This window comes from Pleurodeles waltl, chromosome 8 (genome assembly GCF_031143425.1).
Source record: "Pleurodeles waltl isolate 20211129_DDA chromosome 8, aPleWal1.hap1.20221129, whole genome shotgun sequence".
Taxonomy (NCBI): Eukaryota; Metazoa; Chordata; class Amphibia; order Caudata; family Salamandridae; genus Pleurodeles; species Pleurodeles waltl.
This window is the reverse complement of record NC_090447.1, coordinates 1,230,523,628-1,230,551,166: the sequence shown is the minus strand read 5'-3', so window position 1 is coordinate 1,230,551,166 and position 27,539 is coordinate 1,230,523,628. Positions and strand designations below refer to the sequence as shown.

Genomic DNA, 27,539 nt, shown 5'->3' with positions numbered 1-27,539 from the left:
TGAGCCACCTTATTAAAGAGAAAAAAAAAACCAACAAACATGGAGCTCTTCGGAAAATAAAAAAAAATCGGAAAATTTGGGGTTTATAAAGAATCAAGTCCCGCACCGTTCAACCATTGTCTTGGTTATGTTACGTGGTGCACTGTTTCCCAGCTGCTTATAACTGTTACAAAGTGTCCTTTTCTTGAACAGAAAGCGCTACAAGAGAACAGACACCGGTTACACACATCCACTAATGCATCTACCATGACTCTTAAAACACAATGCCTACTGGTTAGTCTAAAAACAATCCTGCTAGCACCCATCTAAATATCGACTTTTATACCCTCAGGTAGCGGGCCGGAGAGGACGGGCGCTTTAAATATTAAAGCTGCAGGACACAGCCACACGTGTCTGGGAAAAAAAACCAAATTGTGCTGTCTAGTCGTCCTTCTAAACACAATCTGCCCCATCTTGAATGTAACTCATTCAGTTTCTAGTCTGTGAAAATAAGCAGCGCTAGAGGTAGCATGCTGTCTTTGTCAGGTGTGAGAGTAGCTATGTGTGTGTGTGTGGTTTTTTTTGTTTGTTTTTTGTTTTTGTTTATTTTGCATGGTATTACTGCAGCTATAATAGAATGGAGAAAGCTACATGTACCAGAATTCAAAGTAAACCCTAGCTCTGGGTGACGCACTGACTCTGGACACCTTGAAATCTCTATGGTAATTTATTTGACAATAAAAGGTGAATACTGATTATTGCTAAAAACAGCCAGTACATACGAATTGTTTTAATAATCTCCGGGCACACGCAAGGCTTCTGCACAGACAGTTCATGTCAATGATAATCCCCAACACAGCAAGCCCAAATCTTCATTCACACATCCACTTAGTCACTCATGGAACACACCTTCAGCGACTTCTGGCATGTAGTGAACAGATTGCTGCATTCTGGGACTTGTAGTTTGCTTTAAACCACATCATCACAAATAAAATAAAAAAAAATTAAAAATCCATAATCCTAGGGCTGCTGGCTAAAAAGTCCAGACTGGTCTGCAAAAGTAGGAACACTTTAACAGCTATCACTAATGCATCATGGGAGTGGCAGTCCTCGTTCTCTTAAACTGAACCAAAATCTCACATTGCAGAAATTTGTTGAAATAGAGCCCAGGTATAGGAAGGGGTCTTCCTGCAAACACATGATGAGCCTTTTCTTAATTTCCTAAAAGGCATTCTAATATTTTGATATAGCGTTTTTATTGCCACGTTCTGCAGTGTTAACTGTAACACCTTCAACCCGTCCTGACTTTATAACCAACAACACTTTCCATTCTGAGAGGCCTGAAACAATTGTTACCATTTTAAAAAGTGGAACCCGAATCCAAGAATGCAGAAAGGCAGGACTATCTGTAAATATGATATGTCCTTGGAACAAAGGCAGTTGCATGTATACTTATGAAAGAATGTTAAAGAGCTGTTGACTACAAAACAAAAATTCGGACCAGCTAAAAGCACCTTGTGCTACGAAACAAATTATATGTGTGTGTATGTATGTGTGTATATATATATATATATTATATATGTAACAGGGACATTATAGTTAGGAAATATAATTTAAAACATCTTAGAATTCACTGAATAAAACCAAGGTTATGGGGGCATTATAGTTAGGTTCAAATTTTACACGCACAAAACCACAGAAACTCAACAGTTGTAGTTATGCTTATCTCAAGAAACTATATAACTCATGCCATAAGTAACTATAACTCGAGACCTCGCCATGCACTACTAGGTACCCCACATATTATATTCATAATGACATATGCTATAGCATGATTCATAATATAACTGCAACATTTGCAATAGAATTAGTGATGAGAAAACTGTGAATGGTGGTGGCCTGAGTTATAGTTATCTTAGGGCAGGGAGTTTTGTTCATGTACAATTTGTATCTACCTATTACACCTCGGTGACCTTTGTTTTTTTCAGTGAAAAAATATATATCACCACTTAACTCAAATGACCAGTTTAGTCCTAAATATTTTTATTTATAAAGCAACAGGATAGTAGGATTATAGACGTTTTCATGCCAAATGTTTACTATCTGCACTAAGTGCACCTCTCAGTACCTGTTGAACCTCCAGCACCTGTACTAAATAACGCCAAAATGCTCTAATTTCACCCACAGTGCACACACACTTGTGCTGTGTTCTGATGGTCTTGTGCTAGTCTTTTCTGTGCAATGTTGTTCTAACACAGTGTTTCCCAAACTGTGGGTCACTACCCACTAGTGGTTTGTGAGCAGATTTTTAGTGAATTGCGAAAGTCAGAGCAATAAATAATTGTTCCTTTAAATTCTGTGTTTAACTTTTCACATTTGCCTGTGATTCAAAAACAGAGGTCAAATGTTAGGCTTTTACTTTTCTATCACTGACTGCAAAGTGAAAGGAGTTTTTAAGGTGAATTATGTGACAATGTAAGATGTTGTTTTTTTGCAACACGCAGCAAATTATAAATACCTGTAAATTAACTGTATGCATCCAGCAGTTAGGAAAGCAAAAATGAAGCACTTTTTGTAATTCTGAAGTATGGTGGGAAAGAGGTTTTAATACGATCAAAACAAATCAAGACACATCCTCGGTGATGCACATTTTGATAAATATTCACAGCAACCCGATTTCCACACTTTATCTTTCATGTGCTTGATAGTTCTATCAGTAAAACTGTATGTCTGTGCAAATTTAGTGGCCATTGCAGTGCCATACGATGCTTCAGTTATATTAAAAAATCACCCAGTCTTGTATCCATTAAAGGTAGGTGGGTCACAGCAGTTTCTTATTCTAAAAAGTGTCATGGTTCTAAAACGCTGGGAGCCACTGATCTAGCATCAACCCCCAGCAAGCAAATTGTGTGACATTTGTGTCATTCTACTCCTACAAGCCCGCATCACTCCTCACTGCAGTCATTCTGCATTCTGCCTTACCTCATTGTGCTTTGAATACATGCCACAACACTCATACTTCAGCCACTGTACCCATAGCACCTCACACCAGCCCTGCTGCTCCCAGTCGTCTTTATGGACTCCACAGCACTACACTGCTCTGGAGGGGTGACTCAGTGCCATACATGACTCGATTCAAATCCATAGTGCTGCGTAAGCTTCACCCTAGCCCACAGTTTATCATCTGCTATGAATGATGCCAACAAAGCAGATTGCTGTGCTAATGCTACACCAAAGTGTCATTCATACATTAGCTGAAAATTTGCAGGTTGGTGGTGGAGACCTTGTGTTGAGCGATCTTCATTTAGTAACTCTTGCACCATTTAGTTCCTGAAACATTATTTGTTTTCCAGTTTCTTCACAAGAGCTTGCCGGACCATTTTATTTTCCCGATCAGCCTCTTCCGGTAGTGCCATCACCAGGAATGCTTCAGCTGTCCTGCTGATGTCAGACATGATAGAATACAATTGTTGATTTTGGCATGGATTTGGTAAGCTATCAATGCTGCCAATCCTGGAGGTAATTTGAATTTAATCAGTGTATTGTCTTGCATGATTTAGATCAGAATATTTCCCCGGGACTGTGTGTCACTGTGTGACAAAATCGTTAGAATAGAATCTGTGAGCCCTTGATTTCGAATGTTGAAGTCCACAGAGGAACAAAGACACGTGATTGATAGCTGCGTGTGTGGCTTAGTTATTCAGTGGGTGCCAGGCTGGGGAAGACGCTACAATCGGGACCTCGGGTAAAAAAACATAGTATTGGCCAGATACACAGGATTTTGTCTTCCGCAGGTTTCGACATTTATTTAAACTAAGCTTTGAAATGCAAATAAGCAGCTACAAAGAGAAACTGTGTTTTGGTTTTCCAAGGGACGAGATACAAAAAATGTTTGCTTTCCTGCAAAATTAGTTCATAAATAGACTGTGGTATCTAGAGAATATGGTGATGACTTAATTTCAGATTCTTTGATTTTGTGTTTTACCAAATCTGTGTATCTTAATGGAATAAAACATAGATCTGATTATTTCTCATATAGGTTGCAGCGGTGGCCCATTTTTCAGCAACAAAAAAGCCTAATCTTCACCGTGAAGAGGAGGAGAAGTTCTTTCAGAATACCAGAGGGGAAAAGGAAGCGTTTCCAAGCATACATGATACTCCCACGAAGGAACTCTCTGTTGTTGTACCTTCATATAATGAAGAAGAACGGCGTAAGTGAATTTCTTTGAACAATGATGTATGTTTGTTAAATTACTTACTCACGATGCCAAGGTCCGTCTGAATGTTTACTTGTAGTTGAAACTCCTCTTTTCTCATTTCTACAAGTCTGTTATAAACATACGGAAAAATTGGATTTACTGGGAGCTTTACAAGTTGTCTAAAAGTCACCCCCACCCCCATGGAATCTTTGGGATAAATGGAGACAATTGCTGTATTTAAATAACATCCCACCAGGCATGAGCAAAACAAAGAACAATGTAAGCACATTTTTAGTAAGAAAGATGGGGTTCTCCCTCACAAACATTCCCTGAAAAGTAGTTCCCAATGGTTCATTTCAAAGCAATGCTGTTTACTAATACGTAACAACACTGATGCGAGTGCAAGCACTTTATGGGGGGCACAGGTTCCTCCTGAGTATAAACTCACCAGATGAGTCCGAAACATTGCATTTTAGAACATAACCATCAGGTAACAGTGGTACCTAGTTTCAGTAGTTACTAGAATTTTATGAGATTTAGGACCCCTTAAACGCTGTGTCCTAATTCTGATCCGGGCAGTAACATTAGTTACCTGCCAAATCAGAATTATGAGTGACGTGGGAACACTGCATGTCTAATACTGTAATCCCTGGGCATTTAGACTGTAAACAGCAGAAACAATATCAAATACAAATACACATGAAAACATTTCTGGAAGAAGTCTTGTGATTCCCCTCGATACCTGCAGCCATGGTATCGGTGCTTGTGTGTGGGAATACCTATGGAGTGTTACTTCTCAACCCAGAACCTGGCAGTGAGAAATAACTTCATAGGGATGAATGGGTATTCTACTGATTTGTTGGTTGGGGAATTGTGCATATTTCCTATAAAAGATCAAATATAGGCAGTCTCCACTTGCCTATTGTTGGGACGGTATTGTCCCCTGTATGATTACAAGCATATTCCTCTGCCCTCGATGCTCAACTGCATGTGTATCTGGTACCTTAACTTTTATCCTGGCCCTTGCGTCACTAGCCTAGCATGTGTGCCATAGGCCCAGGCCCTTTTCTGACAGTACGAGGTCCAGAACCTGTCCTGTGACTGGAGAGGCACTCTTAGCTTGCTCTCATTGTAAACAGAGGACTATTTCCCTGTCTTGGGTGCACCACCTAAAGTGGTAGTGGCAATGTGCCATGGTTTGTGATTTATAATGGGCCAGACCTTTTTTCTGTGTCAGAACGTGACCTATTGACCCTTCTGTTGAAAAGTTCTCCTGGTATGTGATACTAAGAGCCTTGTGCTGGCATCCTGTCTGTACCAAATGTGTGTAAAGTGCCCCTATAATTCGAGAGTGGACTGAGAGAGCGAGTACTTAAGCCTGCGGGAAGCCTCCAGTATAATGTGGCATGGATGATGAGTACAGTTTCCCCAGACAGGATAGAGACAGGACTACCTTGAGAAATTACATGAAGACTGTTAGACTAATCAGCAGGTCTTTGCTATCACAAAAGGTAACGCTGAAGGATTTTCAGTTATTTTGACTGCATATTTTTATGTCTTACCCCATGCTCCATCCCAGTTTATTATTTTAACCTGTTTTCTAATTGAAGAACCCCAATTGAACCAGGTGACGGCCTAGCTATTAATCATAAATATATGTTTACAATTAATCACATTTATGTCCCCATGTTTCTGAGGTTGAGCTACTTCATGTTAAGTAAAAACCTCCCCTAAAGTAACGTTATAGAAATCCAGTTTCCCACAATCACTATTCACAAAATCAATGTAAATTTATTTCTCCTTTATGCATTCGATTTGCTGACTTCCTTGTCTTAGGGAATTGCAGTCTGCATGCTGACAACCTCTCAGCCAATAATGTTAAATTGCTGTTGGATATTTGTGCTAACTTCAGCCTCTTACAGAATGTTAGCACCTGAGTTCATTACAACGGCCATATTGTGCTCCTTTGTTTTTACTGCCATAATAATATCTCTTTGCAACAAATTACTCCTCTTGTTTGGTCCAAGCAGTCTGCCATATTCTTGTCTGTTCATTTGTCACTCTATTTTTCAACCTAAACGCATTTGCTGCAAAGCCTGGGCAGACGCTTGTCACACCTGTTCATCAACTCTTTCGCTGAATCCTGGGAAAAAGCCCCTCCCAGTATTTAGAGTCAGGTGTTATAGCCTTTAATGATTAGATCTGCTGGGCTGTCGACTGCTCTTTACCTATTAAGTCTACTTCTGACGACCGTCTCCACCCATCTGCTCCTTGATTATCTATGCCTTACTTGAAGCAAAAAAACGTAAACAGCCAACATGCAAATGCCTCTTGCATTCATTATTTTGCTTCTGAGAATACACCTTATCAGAAATCCAAAAGTTAATTAGCACCTTTTGCAGTAACTATAACAGTAATCACATTCAAAAGTTCAACAAGTATACATAATTCTTTAAACATTAATCTTGATTGAGGTATGCAAACCCCTCCTCTCAAAACCTATGTAGTAATCTTGCCAATTTTGTTCATGGAAAAATCTGTGATATTCCTAATTCCATCCATATTTAGCATTTTCCTGCATCCTCGGCCATCTCAAATGACGCCACCCCATTTAACTCTGTATTGGCCAACCCAAAATCTTGAACTGTGCCCTTCAGATATGGATAACCGTTTGGATTGTCCTTATTTTTAAAACAACAGCCCATAGCTGACCCCAGTGTCCTCACTAATTATCATCCTGCTGCTTCTTGAAACCGAGACACTTGGCAATTCACGACTGTCTGCCTTTCTTGAATCTTCTCTCTGCCTTGACAGTCGGCAATCAAATTTTCGTTCATGCTACAGTGCATAACCCATGCTAGTGTCATTACTTGTTCATGTCCTTATGCATATGGATGTAGGACACACCTCTGCCCTCATCCTTTTGGACTTGATTGCAGCCTTTGAAACATTTATCCACTACATCCTAATGACACGCTTAGTCAGGGTGGGTGTGGGAGGTGGGGAACTTCACTTGCTAGCTGAGGCTTGATAACTTTTTTTTTGTTAAATCCGCAGTACATTTTCCCAGCTTCCAAACAGACTATAAATCTCTTTACTCCAGAGTTCATCACTGAGGCCCTTGCTCTTTACACTTCTCCACTTGGTTTGCAAATAAGACATTTGGGTCTGATTTAGAACTTGGCAGCTGGAATACTCAGTCACGAACTTGCTAGATATCCCATCCGCTGTATTACAATCTCCATAGAATGTAATGGCATCGTAATTCAGCGGATGGAATATCTGTCACATTTGTGGCAGAATATTCCCCTCTGCCAAGTTCTAAATGACGCCCTTTTTTTTCTTTTCTTTCCTATGCTGACAGTACTCAGCCTATGCTGAGAATTGAATAGTGACATTCTGTCTCCAATATCAGTTCGAAGGCTGCATTTCAGTTATTGCCAGCAGGATGAACTATAGCTCTCTCTGTCTGAACTCTTCTAAAACAGAAATCTTTACTTTTCAATCATTAGCAGCCTGGAATGTTAAATGGTGACCTGCTTCTTTATGCACCTCTTCTTATCCAGTTTCTACATAAAAAAATCTGGGAATCACATTTGACTCCAGTCTGACATTTGGGGCCAGATGTAGCAAGCAGTTTTGCCCATTCTGTGTCTATGGGAAAATGTGTTTGTACATATGGCCCTTGATCACTACATTTCGAAACGTGTGACTATTTGCTTTTGTCACTTAAAAGTAATGAAAAATGTTCTTCTTTATCTCCTCCTTCAAGCATTGTAAGACTGTCATCCAACAACTATCATGTCTAGATTGGGCTATTGTATCTCCCTTTTTTTTTTTTAGACTGCCAAAATATTTTCTCTACAGAGTACTTAAAGAGCTGCTGTATAAATAGGGCTGGTGCCTGCCTGACACCCAGTCTTCCAGATCTGGGGGGCATCACCTGAAGTGTGCAGTATCTTCTGGAAGAGCTATGGGAGTGTCTAGTGCCTAAAATCCTGTTTGCCTGCCAAGGCAAGGAATGAGTTTGCCTGACCCAGTGGAAGGAGAAGGCAGTCGGAGGAATTCTCAGAGAACACACAATCCATTGGAGAGAGAAGCCAGAAGCAACCTCTAACATGAGTGTGTCTCTTGGTCTGTCTGTATTTGTATTGCTGAGCGCTTTCGACGAGACTTCACCAAATTGAGTGTGGCCATGTCCACTTAAGTACTGCCATACGCAACCTGGTGCTGCCACTACTGCCACCAGAAGGAAGACGCATTGCCACTGAGTAAAGCCTTGAAAGCCTGGGAGGATCTAACTATACATATCAGCTATAGGTAGCTTGTTCGTCGTGGAGATCACAGCTGCTGGGAAAATCATGCAGTAATCCCCAACAATGCAGTTCTCTGATTGTTCAACAACACTGATGTATCACTGCTGAGTGGAGCCGCAATAATCTGCCAATGTGGCTACTGATGAGAGGCTGTTATTAAGACAAAAGTCGCAGCCCCTGCCGCTCACATCCCCAACCTGCGGGAACACTGTTCAACCATTAGGAGTTTTCATCCACGCCCTGTATAAAGGAGTAACTATCCTCTAAGGAAGTTGATTGTGAGGGTTTGAAACTTGATGCCCATTTTAAACCTGAGGTAAGAAATATTCTCTGGGGTTCACATTTAACTTCTTTAGGGGGTTAACAGTGTCCTAACCTTCACCTGTCCTAATTCATATCCCTGCAACAGGACACTTAGAAAAGTAAGTACTAGGGTCTCCTGGATGCGGAGACAATGAATACTGGAGCGGGAGTTTGTAGTGCACTGTGAACACAACCAAGGACACAGCCTTGTATTGCTTAACATATTTGCAATGTGTAGTGTTTAGTAGACAAGCATTGTTGATTTGTTTTTGTTTTTTTTTAGTTTTGAGCTCCTGCCCCTACATCACTCCCTTGAGAAGTCTTGAACTGCTTGCCATCACTACCCCGAGAGTTCAGTGCAGAAATGGTTGTACTTGGCTCAGTTTACTGAGCCATATTAGGATGGACCCCAGAACGCAGTGGTCAATGATCTCAACTCTCACGGTTGGGGCCCAGTTGTCCCTGTCTGTCCTGTGATCCTCCGTGTAGAGAATGAGTTCCCATAACAAGTAATGTAAGGTTCCACATATCTGTTAAGAGTTAATGACCACATCATTATACCTATTAATAGTTAAAGTAAGTCTCTGCAGAGAAACTGCTATTGCCTGGGGCCACACAATTTTCTATAGTTATGGCCAGTCTCCACATACTAACCAGAATGTCTGATTAACATCCACATGCCCAACAACATTTTTCACATAGAAAATGAAAAAGGCTGATGGGCTTAATGTGTGAATTAATTGCGGGCACTGGTTATTACTCAGGCTGCATTATAGTTCATTGTTTATTGTCCACTCTGCCACTATAGATGGAGACCAGCCTAATGAAAATCATCCCTATGGCAAGAGGAACAGTTCAATACAACTGTATTGTAAGGTCCCATCTAGACAGGAAAACACACAAGCCCTGATCAGATCTTCCATTTCTGGACCTTTCCATTGAGGTGTTGCTTAGGTCTACTGAGGTAGCAAGCATGGGACCCACATCTGGAAATATCTGTTGTACAAAAAGTGATAGGTGGAAGGATTGAATTCATTTCAGCCATACGCAATTACTTGGGCAACATTCCATTGGAGAGTTTTTTGCCCATTATGCCACAGCAGACAGACACAAGCCATAAAAAGTCAGATTCTGTCCTGCTCTTATAGGCATACCCCATCCCAGCTAGGGATGGGGTATGCCTATAGTCTTGGACAGTGTAAACCTTCCCAGAAACAGTTGTTGCTGAACTCCACGTTCTCAACAACACACATGGTCATTTTCTACGTGCATAGCCTCTTGATTTTCCGAACTGTGCACGCCCAGTAGCAGTTATTCCACAGTCCTACATTCCCAGAAAAGGTTAAGGCCAGATTATGTTAACAGGTGTCTCGAGTTTGAAACTCTTCTTTCCCCAAAACCTCCTTTCAATATGCCCAAGCACTCCAAAGACCCTAGCAGCATATTGCTTCATGAGGAGGAGTGCATAAAGGTTGTGGTATGTATGGCAGACTGCTCCCACTCTCTTCGTGTAGAGAGATCAGAGGGAGAAAGTAGGATTTTCTTACCAGTGAAATGCAGGGATTAGTGTTTTGAGAGCATCTGTGCCCAATAAATAACAATTATCTGAGTTCACTGATAATGTTAATTCTGTATCCTGAAGGTGCTATGTAATTGGCAGTTTAATTGATTAATAGCCAAAAGGCCCTTGGCACATCCGTGTCATAGTGATGAGCCCTAGAGAACTGTGAAAAAAACATGTGCATATTGGGCGATACTAGCATATATGCGCATCATAAAATATTCACTACATGTTCCTAACCATCTGTTGTAACAGCACATTAATGGAATTCACCACCACTGAAGTATTTGAGCCAAACTGAGCTGCTTAATCGGTGTACTCTAGCACACCAAGAGCACCTCAGCAAATAATAGTACAATTACTGAAGGTATTTTATTTCCTGGGTTAGTAACTTGAACTAAGTTGATGAGCTTTGTCAAGATGTCAAGCTGGTGTTATTGCTCTTGGCATCCAGTTGTTGATGAAAATCTTTCCCACTGTTGCACAATGTCAGATGACCACCGCCTCAACAGTGGCTCAAGCATTTAACTGCAGTGTAGGCAGTTTCTGGTACAATGTAGACATTTGTCTTGCAGTGCATGCATGAGTTACCTGGGTATTGTTGGAGACAATAAAACATTATAATACTTAGATATTTTCCTTTAAAACTGTGTTAAAAATCAACAGTTGCTTGCCAAAATATTTGAAAAATTGTGCTGTAAATGCACAGATTACCAAATTTTTCATCTGAAAGTTTCTTGGGAGGAGACCTCCATCCAAAACTTGTTGGTAAAGCCAGAGATGTTGTGACTGACTAAGCCCGGGTACATTTAGCCTGACAAGTTTTAGTTCCCAAGTTGTAGATGATCATCAAGGATGGTGCAAAGGTTTTCACCACGCCATATAAGATGCCGCTTTGCCTCTGGCGTGCCACCACTGGAGGTATAATTACAGTGTGGACGATACTGGCAAGGTAGAAATTATGCACACAGGAACACTGACACCGCATGGAAATATCCCACCAATACCTAGCATTTTGAATAACTGGATGCAGAATAACTGATGATCATTTTTGTTTTTAAGTCACATTTCTCAGTTTCATGGGGGTTAACACTCCCATTTACAAGCTGCTCTCAGCAGGTGGTATATGGGTAGTATATGGGAACAGAGGGGGTCATAGCAGGTTGTATGGTAGGGAGATGGTGGTTGAGGAACTGACAGGGGAGATAAGCGAGGGCTTCGGAGGCAGTAAATGGCAAGACAAAAGTGCTGTTAATTTTTCTGAGTGTAAATCTGCACCTGGGAAAACAAGGTCATGTGTTTCTGAAGCAAGCCCCGCTCCAGGATTGGGGATCTGGAAGGGCAGTGAAGAAGCATTGGTAGGCCATAAAGATGAGTGGGGTTGTTCAGTGTTTAATACATGTCTGATAGCTGGATCTGGCCATGCCAGATGGTCTTATTTGGATGTGAACTGCATAGCATACCAATTGCTGGGTTCAGGCTACTAGTTTTAACAGTGTATTTCTATAGGTTTAAACAAATGGGCTTGAACACTTCTGCTATCACCACCTCAGCATACTTTCTACCTGTCTTTCCCTTCTCTCTCCTAATTTCACCTCCACGTCTCTCCACTTCACCTTTCTGTCCTGTTTACCTCACCCTCTACTTCCTGCCACCTCACTCTCTTCACCATATCCTCCTCTCTCGCTACCTGTTTCCCTGCTGTTCCCTCTTCTTTCTAAAATTCACCCCATATTTCTCTCACCTCACCCTCCACCCTTTTGCCTTCTCCTAATTTCAATCCCTTCTGACCTCACCAAACTCTGTGTCAACTTACTCTCACTCCACTTCAGTCTTCTATTTTCACCTCACCTCTCTCTCTCGCCACCTAAGCCTTCTCGCTTTTCCTCGCCCTCCTCTCTTTCTTGCCTTTCTTTCTTTCTCTACCTCCTCCTACTCTTACTCACCCTCCTGTCTTTCCTACTCGTCCTCTTTCTTCCCCTCAATCCTTTTTTTCTCAGTATCCTCCCTCCTGCCTCCACCTTCTACATATTTCTCTCCCATGCCTCTGCTTCGCTTCCCCTATCTCCACCTCACCCTTCTCTTGCTCCACCTCATCCTGGACTCTCTGCTTCACCCTCTTCTGTCAGCCTCACCTCACTGCTGCTGCCTATGGGGTAATGATTTAGTGTATGTAAAGGAATGATGGGTGTGCACATGCTTGTGTGGGTTTATGCGTGTGCGTAATCGGACCTTTCACTTCTCCTTCCCTGCATCTGTTCTTCACTGGTGCAAATAGCTGTTGAGTTTTTGCCACTGTAGGGGCATGGTGACATTAGTTGTCTCTGTGCCCCTCTTTCAAAATATCATCTGGGCTACAAGGGCAGGGGGTGATTTCATATTTAAATGGGAGGTCTTTGTCTGTCAAAAATGGGTATATTGACAGGTTGCTCTGCATGTTTTACACTGCAGCAGTCAGGTTACAATGGTAGGCCTCAAGCTATGTTTCACAGGCCCACCCTGTTGATCGCACGATAGGTTTTGCAGTCCACAAACAACATTTAACTTATAGGCCACAGGTGCATTTATTAGGCCATATAGTAGAGACATAGATAAGTAGAAGGTGTCAATTAGTAATAGTCCAATTTAACTATGTTTAAAGGAGGACCACCAGCACTTTACTCCTGCTTAGTAGGGCTAAAGTGTTTATAATTAAAAAAACAGCTCAATAGTTTCCAGAAAAAGGGGTTTCCATACAGAAAAGGTAGATCTTCTACACCGTTCATTCTTTTTTCAGAAATGGAAGGCTGGATAGCAAGCTTCGAACCTGTGTTGCCACAGATTGTAGGAACATCTTTGCAGCAAGAGCATTAGGCCAGTATGTCATCTTATCAGTTTATGTGCCAAAGAGTAACAGTAAAACTATAGTCGGGGCCACTGAAATTATGCAACCGGAAGGAACAATCATACCGCAGGGCTGACTAAATTATGCAGCATAATGCTGGGCCATATTAATTTATTATTTTGTCGTTTTTAGGTCGAGCATAGTAGCATGCAAGTGTTGCTTTTTTGACGTGTTGGTATGTATCTGGGCTTTTATCCACGCCCACCGAACCCCCATCACTATCACTCGTTCATAGGCTTGCCCTTCAGAAATCCTTTATTTTAATTGATAAATGCTTTGCCATTTAGTTACTGCCTTAGACATCGCCCCTGTTACATGTCTAATTGCACTTTTGCTGATACATTTGACTGCAAGCGAACTTCTTTTTCCTTTCGTGTGCTGCTTCACACTGATGCCGTGGTGCTTTGAAACAGCTCGCTTATGTGAAACTGTATTACTTTTCATTTTCAATTTATGTGGCAAGAACAGTCTAGTTAGGAGTTTATAACGCTAGTAGCCCTAACTCGAGCAAATGCGAGACCCATTGCATTGTAAATGCTTGTTTACATATGTTAACAGTCTGGGGGGAAAAAATGTTTCATCTCACTAGTACCAGTTGAAAACACAACTACATCAGAACAAGCTGAAAGGTGACCAGTGAACCTTTGTGAATGGCATTTCACTGTACATCAGCATCACCTCGATTTTAGTAGCGTTTCATCCATTTAAGATAGCTTTTTGTTCAAACCTGCACATTTTGCGGCAGAGGATGGATATTGTGGCAAATGTGACAAATTTATAATTACACATAAAATACTGCATCAGCAGAATTGCAGAATTCTAGTGGTCGTGACTATAATCCAGTTCTGTCTATTCGTGTGAGAAAATGCACATTTATTCTCTCCCAACACATTTTCTCAATCACAGGTGCACCAAAGTGGGGTGTTTGTTCTTTAAGTGCTTCTAATTATATTTGGAAGCTCCGGCTTCTGCGAGAAAATCAGAGATTGACAGTAAACTGAACAGCAGCAGCACATGTTGCCAGTGATGCCATGGAATTTTTGCCACTGCCATTGTGTACCCGTGTTGTATTAGTGAAGCTTTACAAACCTTTTCACTTACTAAGAGTCAAAACCTCACCATTATCAGTGTTTTTTGCTTAATACAGTGCCATTAGCAGGACCACTGGAATGATGCAATTCTGCAAACTATGGATTTGCCTAATTTGTCACGTAAACCACCAGATGCTGCATATTTTCGGATTGTAACAAAACAAAACGTTGTTTCTAACTCAAAAGGCTCAAAAGTTACTAAAATGCAGAAAAATGTTGTGGAAGGCCCTTCACGAATGTTGACGGGTCACTTTTTAGTTGCCTACTGCTGTATTTCGATGTGAAAGTGGTGCTAACAACGTTCAACCTTTTCCAAAACATCCTGAGTAACTTGGCTTTTTTGTCACATAATTCAGTGAACCCTGCTGCATAATTTGGTTTCCCCACCTGCATGATTTCAGTGGCCTTGGCCATAAGCTAGGGCTAACGTCACAGTAGAAAGAAAAGAAAGCAAACCACTACTAAGATATATTCTGATTGTTTGCTTATTTTTCCTTACTTTTCTTGCAGTGGCAAAATCCTTCACACTGTTTCTGCCATAAAACTGTTTTTATCTCTTTATTACTGTGTGACAGGGGGCTGTGGTCTCGAGGTAGTGTGGGTGTCTCAAGGACCCCTTCTTTTTATACCTGCACAGTAATAGCTGTCATTCCCCGTGACCTCGCTCCTGTTACTAGGCACTTAAAGCACAGGGCTATCGTGGGAGGGCCTGTTTCACCGGGCCATCCCTCTAGAACCGGGCCTGTTCCGAACCCGAAGTTACCAGGTCTGATTTTGCATATATATATTAGCTGCGGTTCACAGAGCAAGTGCGGGGTTACGTTGTACTGACGTGTGCACTCTTATTTACATATTGCATTCATCTGGGTATTTATTGTTTACTGTATACTGTATACATTCTGCCTTGTAAAGAAACAAGATCCTGTCCAGTAGGTTATCAAAATGTGCAGTACACGGCTGTGTTACGTTAAGGCATATATCTTCAACAATATTATCTGCCTCATTCTGAGGTAAGTGGAATAAACCGTTGCAGAGAGGTTTTCGCTACGCAGAGGAGAATATAGTGCAATATGCAAGGCGTCCCAGACTTAAAATCGCATTTGTACCTGATTTTAAACCCACTACAGTAGTCTGAATGACTGAACCCCATCAAAGGTAACGCGCCTCATTTTCAATTGAAGTTGCACACACGCACCTACAGGGTTGCTACCTAGCATTTTCATGTGCAAAAAAGAAAAAGAAGTCAAGTAACTGTACTTGGTACGTTTTTTCTTTTTTTTCTCTGTCGGGGGAAATATTTCTTCCTATGGAGCAGTCCCATTTCAATATGCCCCCCACCGTTTTTAGAGTTCTCTTACACGCAGCGTTTAGCAGTCGGTTGTGAACTGTGGACTGTACTGGTATATTACCATGGACTTTCGTTTAGCCTGTTGTTTAACACTGGTTGCCTTTCATGTCAGTGGCATTTGCTTGCTTCTCGTTTGATGGCTTTCCTTCCTCCTCTTGTGTTTGTCTATCCCCTAGATGTTAGCTTCTTAACCAATCTTTTGATTGTATGACTTGTATCTTCCCACTATTAACATTCAAGGAACTGCTTTTTAGATGCAAGCCTACTAGACAGCACAGCTGTCTGGTTTGTTAAAGGCATCTTGTGGACATTTTGAAAGGTTCCCTGGAAAGGCATTCCACCCGTTGTTTCCCATTGGATTTGTGTTTTATAACTCACAGTGCTTACTTTCTGTTTGCTCGCTTTATTTGTTTTGGGCTGTCCAGCTTGAGTTAGTCCCTCTTGTTGAGCTAGCCTATTCACTTTATTTTTCCACAGGTGCCCACTTTCTGTAAACAGGCCTTTAAATCTTGTTCTTATAGTGGCACATTTGCTGTACATTCAAAAACAGATGTCAGATCTCATGCTTCGTCTTTCGAGAAGTGAGAGGATTTATATGACATTCTGCTGTGAAAAGGAAAGGCTTTTTTTGTAGCACACAATAAAGATGCCTGTAAAGTAACTGTGCAGATATTTCAGAATATGTCAGAATTAGAAAAGCACAAATGAAGCACTTTTTTTGTGTAATTCTGGAGTGTGATTGAAACAAATATTTTAATACGATCAAAACATACCAGTACACCAAGTGATGACATTCCACACATTATCCTTTGTGCACTGTATACTTCTATGTCTGTGCAAATGTAATGCTCATTTCAAATGGAATGTTGTTGTCTTTAATGGCAATCTGTTACCACCACCATACATATTGCACAGTGCACCACTCCACTCAACACCACCGCACTCTACAAAACCTTACTCCACTCTGTGCCCCTTCACACTGCCACTCCAACGTATGCCACTTCACTCTACAACACAACACTCTACAACACCACATTCTGACACTTTACACCACTCCACGCCACTCACTCTGTGCCACTCCACTCTATGATACTATGCTCAACTCTATGACACTAACCCCCTCCATTCTACAACACTCTACTCCACTCTGTGCCACTCCACTCTACCACACACTACGCTACTCCCTCTACACCACCGGCACTTTACTCTACTCCACTCTGAAACACTGTGTCACCGTACTGCAATCCACTCTACCAGGAGGAGAGTCACCCCACTGCTTTATGCAGTGGACGAAAGGGGAAAATAAAATTATAATAACGTAACATTATTATCATATTATTTTTCCTCGGGAGCAGGGTTAGGGCTGGGCTGGAGGAGGGCTACGTGTACATAAGTGTGCATGACGCGTTGGACCGGCCAAATAAACATGCACACTTTGCATTTCTCCACCCAGCTATATTAAACAGCGTGGAGGAGAAAGTGCACAGAGCCCTACTCTCTGTCAGAGTACCAAAGCAGGGCACTCAGACCAATAACGACGCTGCTGTCGTGCTGTTGACAGCAGCATCAGGTTTGGAGGGGAGTCTGGAAGCCTTGTGCTTCCGGGAGTCCAAGGAGGAAAGAGAGGCTGAACTGTCTTCCCCAACATAAAGGTAAGTGTATATTTTTTTTTTTTTAAATACCCCCCGCCCTGCCACCCCTGCCTATAACACTCTATGACACTCCACTCCACAACACTCTACTCCACTCTGTGCAACTCCACAACACTCTACTCTATGAGACTCCACTCTACGACATGTCACTCCACTCCGGACCACTCCACTCCTTTCCACTCCATGGCATGTCACTCCACTATACACCACGACATTCTACACCCCTCCATTCTACTCCCATTTTTCTATGCCTCTCCATTCCAAAACACATTCCAACATACCACTCTGACATGCTACTCCACTTAAGGCATCTCCACTCTACATCACTCCACTCAGTGCCACTCCACTCTACGAGGCTCCACTCTACGCAACTCTACTCTGTGTCACTCCGTTGACTCAATGCCCCTCCATTACAGGAAATTCTACTCCGCTCTGCGACATTCTTTCCCACTCTACAATACTCCACTCCACTCTGTGCCACTCTACAACACAATGCAACTCCCTCTATGCCACTCCATGACATGCCTCTCCATTCTGCGACAAATCCACATCACCACCTACCTCAGGGAACTTTACTGGCTCCCTGTACAGAAAAGATAACAAAGCTCCTGATCCACATACAAGGCCCTACACAACTACGGACCCGCCTACTTGAACTACTGCCTGAATTTCCATCAACCCCCCGGACACCACACCTTCCCCTACCTAGCAGCGCAGACATGGAATGAACTACCCTTTCATTTCCAAATCTGCTAATCTCTTCCAGAATTCTGAAAGTCCCTGAAGACCTGGCTATTCGGCTAATGAACTGGAGCCTGCCAGCGCCTGGATACCCTCATGGGTGACCAGAAGCGCTCTACAAATTTACTGATTGGTTGATTTCTTACAACACTCCACTCCATGCTGCGACACTTCACTCCATTCTACGACACGCCATTCCACTCTGACACTCCACTCCACTCCACTCAATGACACACCACTCCTCTCTGACACAACACTCCACTTTATGGCACTCCACTCTGTGCCCCTCCACTCCCTGACACTCTACACCCCTCTACTCTACACCCCCCACTCTACACCTCTCAACTCTACCCCCCACCTCTCTAAACCCCTCCACTCGGTCCCTCCACTTTTAGACACTGTGTGGCACTCCATTCTGACACGCCACTCCACTCTATGCCACTCCACACCACTTAACGCCACTCCACCCTTGCCACAACACTCTGTCACTCCACTCTTACATTTTACACCACTCCATTCTATGCAAATTCACTCCACTCTGGTACTAGGCTCCACTCTGTCACTCTACACCCCTCCACTTTAAGACACTGTACTCCACTCTGTGCCAGTCCTCTCTACTCTACCACACTTTACTCAACTCTTTCTACACCACTGCCACTTGACTCCAATCCACTCTGAAACACTACGTCACTGTACTCATCTCTGCTCCACTCTATGCCACCCTACGACACTCAATGCCACTCCACTAAACGCACCTCTACTCTACAACACTTCACTCCGTGATACTTCATTCCACTAAACCCCACTCCACTAGACCTCTACACATCTCCTCTCAACTCTGACATGACACTCCACTGTACACCACTCCATTCTACGTCTTTCTATTCTATGCCCTTTCATTCTAAGACACATTGCAACACACACTCTATGCCTCTCTCCTCTATACACCTCTCCCCTCAAAGCCACTCCCCCCTACGACACTCCACCCTACAGCACACTCGCTATGACGCTGTACTCTACAAAACTCCATGCTGTGCCACTTTACGACACTCCACTCTGCGCCCCTCTACGGCACACCACGCTATGATACTGTACTCTACAAAACTCCATGCTGTGCCACTTTACGACACTCCACTCTGCGCCCCTCTACGGCACACCACGCTATGATACTGTACTCTACAAAACTCGCGCCCCTCTGCTCCAGGACATTCTACTGCACTCTATGCCACTCCACTCCACAGCTCTCAATGGCACCCTGCAACACTCTGCTCCACTCTGTGACACTCTGCAACTCCCTCTATGCCAACGCACTCGACTCTGACTCTCCTTCACTGTACTCCACACTAGGCCACCTCACTCAGTGACACACTTCTCTACTCTGCTCTAGTCTACAACACTCCATGACACACTGCTCCACACTACAACACTCTACTTCACTCTATGCCATTCTGTGCCACTCCATGCTACTCCACACTACACCACCCTATGCCTTCCACTCTGGCCCTCCACTCTGCACCACTCCACGCCACTCTACTCCACTCTACAACACCCCACTCCATGATGCTCCACAACACTCTATGCCACTCCACTCTACAACATTCTGCTCCATTCTACAACACTTCATGCCACTACATTCTACAACACAACATCACTCTATACCACTCCATTCGACCACACTCCACTCTACTCCACTGTGTGCCACTTCACTCTGCGACAATGTAGTCCACTCTGCCTCACTGTACTCAGAGACTCCAGTCCTTTCTACACAGCTCCCTTTACATCACTCCACGCCATGCTACGCTACACCATTTCACTCTATTCTGCGATACTACTCCACACACCTACACTCTGGCACTCTGTGCCACTCCACAACACTACGTTATGTGCCCTCCAAGCCAGTCTTTGCCACTTCATTCTATCACACTGTACTCCACTCTATGCCACTCCGCACTAACAAATGACTCCACTTTACACCTTGATACACAACGCCACTCCACACCACTTTACTCCATCTGTGCCACTCCATTCTACAACACTCTGTGCCCTTCCACTCTACAACACTGTACTCCACAATGACACTATACTCCTCTCTGAAACACTATATTACACTTTGCTCTATTTCAGTCCACACCCCCTTACTCCACTCTACACCCCTCCACGCCACTGCACTATTTTCTAAGGCACTCCACAACACCCCACCGTATGACACCCCACTCTACAACACTATACTCTACGGCACTCCTCGCCACTCTCTTCTACACCACTAACTTTTAGCTATGCTGAACAGCATGGTGTACAACATGGCTAAAACACATTGGCAAAGCCAGTAGCTCTTGCATAGGTGGGACCTACTGGCTTTGTCAATGCTTCTTTCTTTTTCTGTCTGTACTCCCAGGGAAGAGTGCATGTGTTTTCTTGCTCTGTCACTTGTGTGCTACTTCCTTCCTCAAATAGCCGCCTGTGCGCTTAGAGTAATTTTCTCTTCCACCATTCATCCTTTGCTTTCCTCACCTCTCCATAACAGGATTTTTTATTTGCACCTCTAAATTTCGACCTGACTCTCCACCTCCTGTGCGCAGTCTTTAAAACCTTAAAAAAGGGGGGCAGAGGGGAACACTTGGCTGCTGGGCCCCTCCTTTTTCAAACTGCACTTCTGTACACATTTGATTTATTTTTTGTTTTATTTTTATTTGCTTGTCCAAGACTGGTGTTCACCATATTGGAACGGTAAGTAAAGGGGAAAAAAATTGCAGACCCATGCCTTATGTGCACACATTGTGTGGCAGGCACAGATAAAATTCATTGTGCTTTTTTTTTTTTTTCTCTTTGTTAGGTCGTGTGTAACCGTACGACCTCTTGTATACTTTTAGTATACTTCTATAGGATTAAAGCTATTTCATTTGTTTGTTACAGTGTCCTTTAAAAATCCTTGCTTGCTAGCTGTCAGTCATGCCTCTTTGTTCCTTCTTTTTCTCATGTTTATTTGGTCTTTGGGGGACTTATTTTTTTCTTGGTTTCCTGCTCGTGTTCGGCGAAGCTTGCCTTTTCATTTGCAGCGCATTCTTCTTCTCAGCTTAGCTTCTCTGTGACACTTTCTGTAAACAGGGCTGCATATCGGGCTGTTAACTTGTTCTTTCTGTTCAGTCTTTTGCCCTCCGTGGCTGTGGTCCGTGTCATTTCTGAGGTGCGCACGCTCGCTTAACTACCTACCTCAGTAGGAAAACAGTGTCCTGTGACCCTCGCTGAAGCATGTCTAAAGTGTCGGGCATCTTAGGACAGGTCTGGTCTCCTTGTAAAGAACAAACTGTTAAGAGATTTTACTCATTGGCAGAGGCAAATATGAAGTACTTTTTCAAAAGTAGATATTTATCTGTATGGCTGTAAGTGGCGCATTCGATAAACAGCTGAAACACTCCTTGTTTTCTTTATGCTTCGATTCTGCGTGGCAGGGAGAGATGCTCGTAGAGAGGCCAGTAGCAGCCATAGGAAGGTAAGCCAAAAATCACATGCCAGTGATGCCATTATAGGCCGGGAGGGTTGCAGAGCATCAGACTACCTGCACAGAGGTTAACTGAAATGCTCCAAGTGTAGGGCAGGCTGCAGTCATGCGAGATCACTCAGCCAGAAATAAATTGGCAGTCCTCTCTCAGCCAATCCACAGCAACAGTGTAGATTCATTGCACTCTTAGCCAATGAACAGTTCACAGTAGCTTCCCCAGCCAGGCACATGGCGAAAACTGAACTAACCAATCCGACATTATCACAATACTGCCTTATCTAAATAGAATATGTTTTCTTGTACCTGATTGACTGACTGAACTTGAATGCCTCTATGCAGTCCCCACACGCAGTAATTTACTGTGCTTACCAGTAAGGCGCAATCTAAGTAGGGTTGGCACATCTGATGCTAATCGTAAAGATGCACCGGGGTATCTGTGTGGCAACCTCGCTTACAGATAAGGCATCTCTTGTTTCTTTTCTCCTCTAGAACCAGCATGTTGTGCGCGAGGTGGAGCAAGGTGGCAGAGATCGTTTTGGTTTCTGGTTTTGTTTGGTTTCATTTGGTTGGAAGCCATGTTTTGCTTATATGCTGCTGTTATATCGGCTTTCACGTGACGTTACTGGAATTCTTCATAAAAACACCAATTACGTTTTTTTAAGGGGACAGGATTAGTAAGTGATTGTTTAGAATTAAAGGATGTTGCACTTGGTGCACACTGTGATTTAATGTTGATCCGTTTGGTTGGAAGCTTTTGTTTGCTCTTATGGCTGGAACGTTTGTTTTACAGCTGGGAGTACTTCCTGTTCTAATGGCCTTGTTTGTAATGTTAATCTAGCAGGCTTGAAAATGTGTGATGCACTATGCCCTCTAGGGGCTAAATATATGGTTACACTGCATTCCTTTCTGCCATTCTGTTTTCATATGGTTATGCTCTCCACAGGCTGACTATATGGTTACATGACCATGTTTCTTACAAATGCAATTTGTATTGTAGTGTCTTCTAGCGGCTGTTCTGAGCATTACACTCAAGATACTACTAAGCTGCACTCAGAAACTTGCGTCATAATGCTTTGCAAGAAATTCCTTTTACAGAACATTTTTGCCCATAACTCACAATATGGTGGTCCTATGACAATGGGACCACCATCAAAACGTTCTGCACAATGTGCTTTTTCTGTTTAGGCCATCTCTGGGTCCCCAGTCTAGGTTGGGATGGACTCCAAAATAATAGTATAAATAAATATGATAAATAATACCAATATTTTCATGTTTTACTGCAGATAGAGGAAGAAGGTAAATGGAAATGTTTGTTATATGCAGGGCCAATGGAATTATGTGGCAGAGAGGAACAAATTATGCAGCAGGGTGACCAATGTATGTGGTAAGAAAAATCCAGTTATGCATTTACAACGTCAATAGCTCTAACTCAAGAAAATGTGAGACCTATTGTATTGCAAATGCTTGTTTGACAGTGCAGCCGCAACTAATAGATCTCCAGTGTCAGCCAAAAAACGACACCTATTACCTTTCCGAATGCTTGTCTACTGGTATTTCTTCCCCACCCTCAAAAGGGTCTTACTACAGTAAATCTCCAACAATTTGCCTGGTGGGAAAAGTCAGAAAATGGTTTGTGAATAACCAAAAATAAGTATGTTTGTGGGAGGTCATAACCGTTCAGGACATTGCTAAAATGGAATGCAAACGTCCCCAACCACAGACATAGGTTTACTGAGCTGAGTGAGTAAATACGTTTCCAAGTGCAAAACCAGATTTCCTTCTTAGGAAAAGTATTTTAACACATCAAAGAAGCTACTTGGATAGATAACATATAAGGATATCAATAACATTTCACGATAAAAACATTAGGCCCATAATATATTTGTGCATCTTAAATAGAATGCATCTTAGAAGCGCAAGAACCGTTAAAAGTTTGAATAGGAAACACATATCGGCTTAAGTTGCATAAGAGCTCCTCTGCCCACATGACAATATTTTGCAGTTCTTGCTAAGTTTTCTATGTCAGTGCTCGTGAGTTAGTAAAAGCGGCTGCAGAGACTGGCCGCAAAGCATGACTTTGTTGCCACTGACTGCACGTTATCCAGTCATTTCCTGTTAGCAGCACCATTCTCGGTACCATTAAAGGAACCTTGTAAGATTCTGCTGATTGTTCGTTTCTGCTGAATGTCAGCATTGCCAAATAATGATGTCTAGTCTTAATTCAATTTCATGCCTCTTTCATCCACACCCAATACTCCCTTTCCTTTATCTCTCCTACATGTACTTTTTTTAACCGTACTTTCTCCTTTTCTCACTGTTTTCGATCATTTGCTTCCTCTTTCTTTCCCTGTTTTCTGCCTTTCTCTTTTCCTGTGTCAAATTCCCATGATGGAAAAATGAATCTCGGTCCCCAAAAATAAGTGCTGGTTGCCTCACCGGTAACCACTGGCGCAAATTAAGCTCTATGGGCCATATAGATGTATGTAGCTTTTTTTGTGCTAGCAAACGGCTCCATTCACAGATTGGGGCTGTTTGCGACTGCAGAAAAGCCTTTTTTGTATATACGAACCCATTTTGCGATTCAGTAATGTATTACCAAATCACAAAATGAGTTTGCAATTCGATATTAGGAAGGGACGTGTTAAAGGCCTTCCTTCCTAATAGTGACTTGCAGGGGGATGTGAGAATTATGGGCCATATGTGCGAAAACATTTTCCCATTGACACAGAATGGGAAAAACCCTTTGCTACATCTGGCCCCAAATTTTGCAACCGAAATGCAATTGCTAGATATTCGCAGTTTACCACCAACTACAAGTTAGTGGTAGCCCATTTGCAAATGGGAAGGGGTCCCACTGTCCCCAGCAGGCCACCATCTCTGTGTTTTAGTGATTCCCGGTAGGTTGTAAATTGAGACCTACCTCATGAATGGTAATGAGGTAGGTCAATTGCGACCCACTGGAAATCGCAAACAGTGTAAAAACACTGTTGCACATAGCTGTTTACGATTTCCTCATAGCGAATCACAAAATATCGCAATTAGGAAATTGCAAACACATAGCTACGTGCATCTGGCCCTGTATCTATTATCTTGGTCTGCAGCTCCAGATCAAAGCTTTTGTCAGTTGCATTCTACCAGTAAAGAACCTACACCTTAATCTCACACGCAACAATGTCCAATCGCCCTGCCTTCTCAGGATCATTTCCTATGTCCTGAGAAAATCCAGTAGATTATTTTGCCTCCTATTTCACACAACAATGGGAGTAATGCACTTGTAGGAATAACATGCTTTTGTAATGCACACAATAACTTCAAAGGAGTTCTTGGCCAGTGTGACAGATGCTTGCTAACAAACTCAGTGGTCATGTTTTGTCAACTTCAGGAGGACAAAAGGCTCTGTGGATGTGCCGGAATTTGAAATGGAGTTCCTGGGGGTTGAACACAGATCCCAGGAGCCGGCAGCCTTCAAACTTGAAACACTCATTTCCTTATCATTACATGTGCTGTCAACCCAGTTATAGCATAAATATGTCAGGTTCCGTGCAGGAAGCTATACAGTATTTAAATGACATCTCAGTTGGCACTGTAAATCAGGAAGGACACTGCAGGTTGGTTTTGCAAAGCTTCTGTCATTACAGACTTTTAGTATGCTAAAATCAGATATGTGTTATATAAACAAAATGTAAGATGACAAATATACTCACCTTCCCAGGTAGTGCTTGTTTTGAATGTAAGGCAAACTGTCTTGTATCTCTTTTCGCTTTCTGAGCTCTTCGGATGTAGTATGTAGTTGGTTCATATATCCTCTGTGGATCTCCGTAAGTGTTGGAGAAAGGGGCCTCTCACTTACTGGTCTGTCGCTAAAATGGAGCAGTGGAGGGGATTCATTCAGGAACTCCTGAGAAAGTGGACTGTGTGAATGGATGAGATTCACACATTTTAACTGAGAAGTGCTTATACAGCACCCTTACTTAATTTACTGATAGCATTATTTCTCCTAAAGCAAGCTAAGCAATTTTACCCAGTTTTTCAAAAGCATTTTAGTGTAGGTACAGTGGGTCCTTTTGACAAGCATAAGAAGGACATTTGCATTTAAAAGCAAGCACTGGCAAAGCCTATGCAAGAGATACTGGCATTGACAATGTGTTGTAGCCATTTTGTATATCGGCATGGCTGCTGGTCAGCATGGATAAAAGTTAGTGTTGTGGAGTGGCATTGAGTGTCGTAGAGTGGATGTTCGCAGGGTAGATTGGAGTAATGTTTTAGAGTAGAGAATCATAGCGTGGAGGGGAGTAGAGTGCAGTTGTAGAGTGTTGTGGTGTGTTGTAGAGTGGGGCGTCGCAGAATGGAGTGGCGTGTCATAGAGTGCCACGGCAAAGATTGGGGTAGAATAGAGGGGAGTGGAGGGGTGTAGAGTGGCATAATGTAGTGTGAAGGGACTTAGAGTGGAATATGCGTTAGCAGCCACATGTTTTGTTAAAACCGTTTCCAAATCTAAAAATGGAATTCTTTCTTAGACAACCAGCTGATACACAGTAGAGCCTGTACCTACTGGAAAGGTGCTACTTCACACTATACAGCATGCAAAGAACATACCTATTTCTCCAATGTGATGTAGTAGAAGGAAAGGGCTCCTGTTAGAAAACCCTGATGCTAATAGCATGGAAACAGTCTAGCGTACTGTATTTGGAAAATTGCATGTTTTTTTTTATTTTTATGTGTTGCACCTAAGCCATGTTCCTCTTGGACTGAGGTGTGTATTCCAAATAGGATGACATTGAAAATCACTGCCTTGGCTACCTAATTTAATATGGCTAATGAAAGACAGATTTCAATCGGATATATCCCTTACCACAAATTCAGTTTTTCCCCCCTAATAGATTTGAGTTTGCTGCATGCTTTGGATTTCTTTGACTCTGCTAAAATAATCTTTCAACTTTATAGTGGCCAGCAAATTGGAAAACAAGATGTGGATGGAAAAAGAATGAGAGCCTGTTTTCATTCTCTCTAAAACAATAAACCTTTTTCTGTGCTTGTTTATGTTCTGGGGGAGGCATTGTGAGGTTGTAATCCTCCAAATGTGGTAGTAGGTTTCTCAGTATTCCCTTGAACATGTCACATGTTTGAGGATATTAGCTCAGGCAAATCTTGTAACTATTTCACATGTGTTTTTTTCTTTTTGAAATATATAGAATTACAACTTTATATTTTTGAATCTCTTCAGGATTTTAGAAAAACATGAACTCTCATAATTGATTTTGTTTCTTGCAGTACCTCTCATGATGGATGAAGCTCTAGAATATCTGGAAAAACAACAGGTATTTATTGTTTGTCATTTCAAGTGTTTTTTGGTAACAGTGGTAATAACAGTATTTCAAATGTAGACAGTAGAAGCTATGGATGTTTGTGATGTCGGATATCCAAGAGGTTGACTTGTGGATGCAGAATTGTACACAATAAACGTTTCTAAAAACACATTTTTAATAGCAGGGAAAAAACAGGAAAGGACCAGGATGAGAAGAGAAAGACAGAGAAGATAAAGGGGGAGCAGGGCAGAGGTCTGGAGCGGATCATTTGTGTAAACGTGTAAGTCTCAGAAAAGATGCATGGAGGCATTGCTAGGGTAAAACATAAGCTAACGATTAGTAGAAGATTGTATAGGTGATCGCACTCTGGAGATTTTAGAGGCTTATGTTTTTTGAAGATGGATGTCATGGGTGTCCCACACCTTCCTGGATGATGAGAGGTTGTGAAATTTTCACAAGCATATATTGTCGCACCTCCAGCAAAGCATAGCCAAGCCCAACACATGTGAAAGATATGTTTGACTCACCATTCTGAGAGGATTCATATTTAGTATGGCCAGAATGGTAATACAAAATCCTGCTGACTGGTGAAGTTGGATTTAATATTAATATTTTAGAAAGGACACTTTTAGAAAGTGAGCATTTCCCTGCACTTAAATC

At 42.3% G+C, this 27,539-nt stretch overlaps 1 protein-coding gene across 1 annotated transcript in view; it reads left to right on the top strand.

Annotated features, from left to right (window-relative positions):
* The window catches only part of ALG5 (ALG5 dolichyl-phosphate beta-glucosyltransferase), a 160,687-nt gene that overhangs the window by 17,087 nt on the left and 116,061 nt on the right, over nt 1-27,539 (top strand). Inside the window, exons 2-3 of the mRNA XM_069205519.1 lie at nt 4,019-4,190; nt 26,845-26,891. Of these exons, the coding sequence (XP_069061620.1) occupies nt 4,019-4,190; nt 26,845-26,891 (219 nt within the window). The remainder of the gene's footprint in view (nt 1-4,018; nt 4,191-26,844; nt 26,892-27,539) is intronic.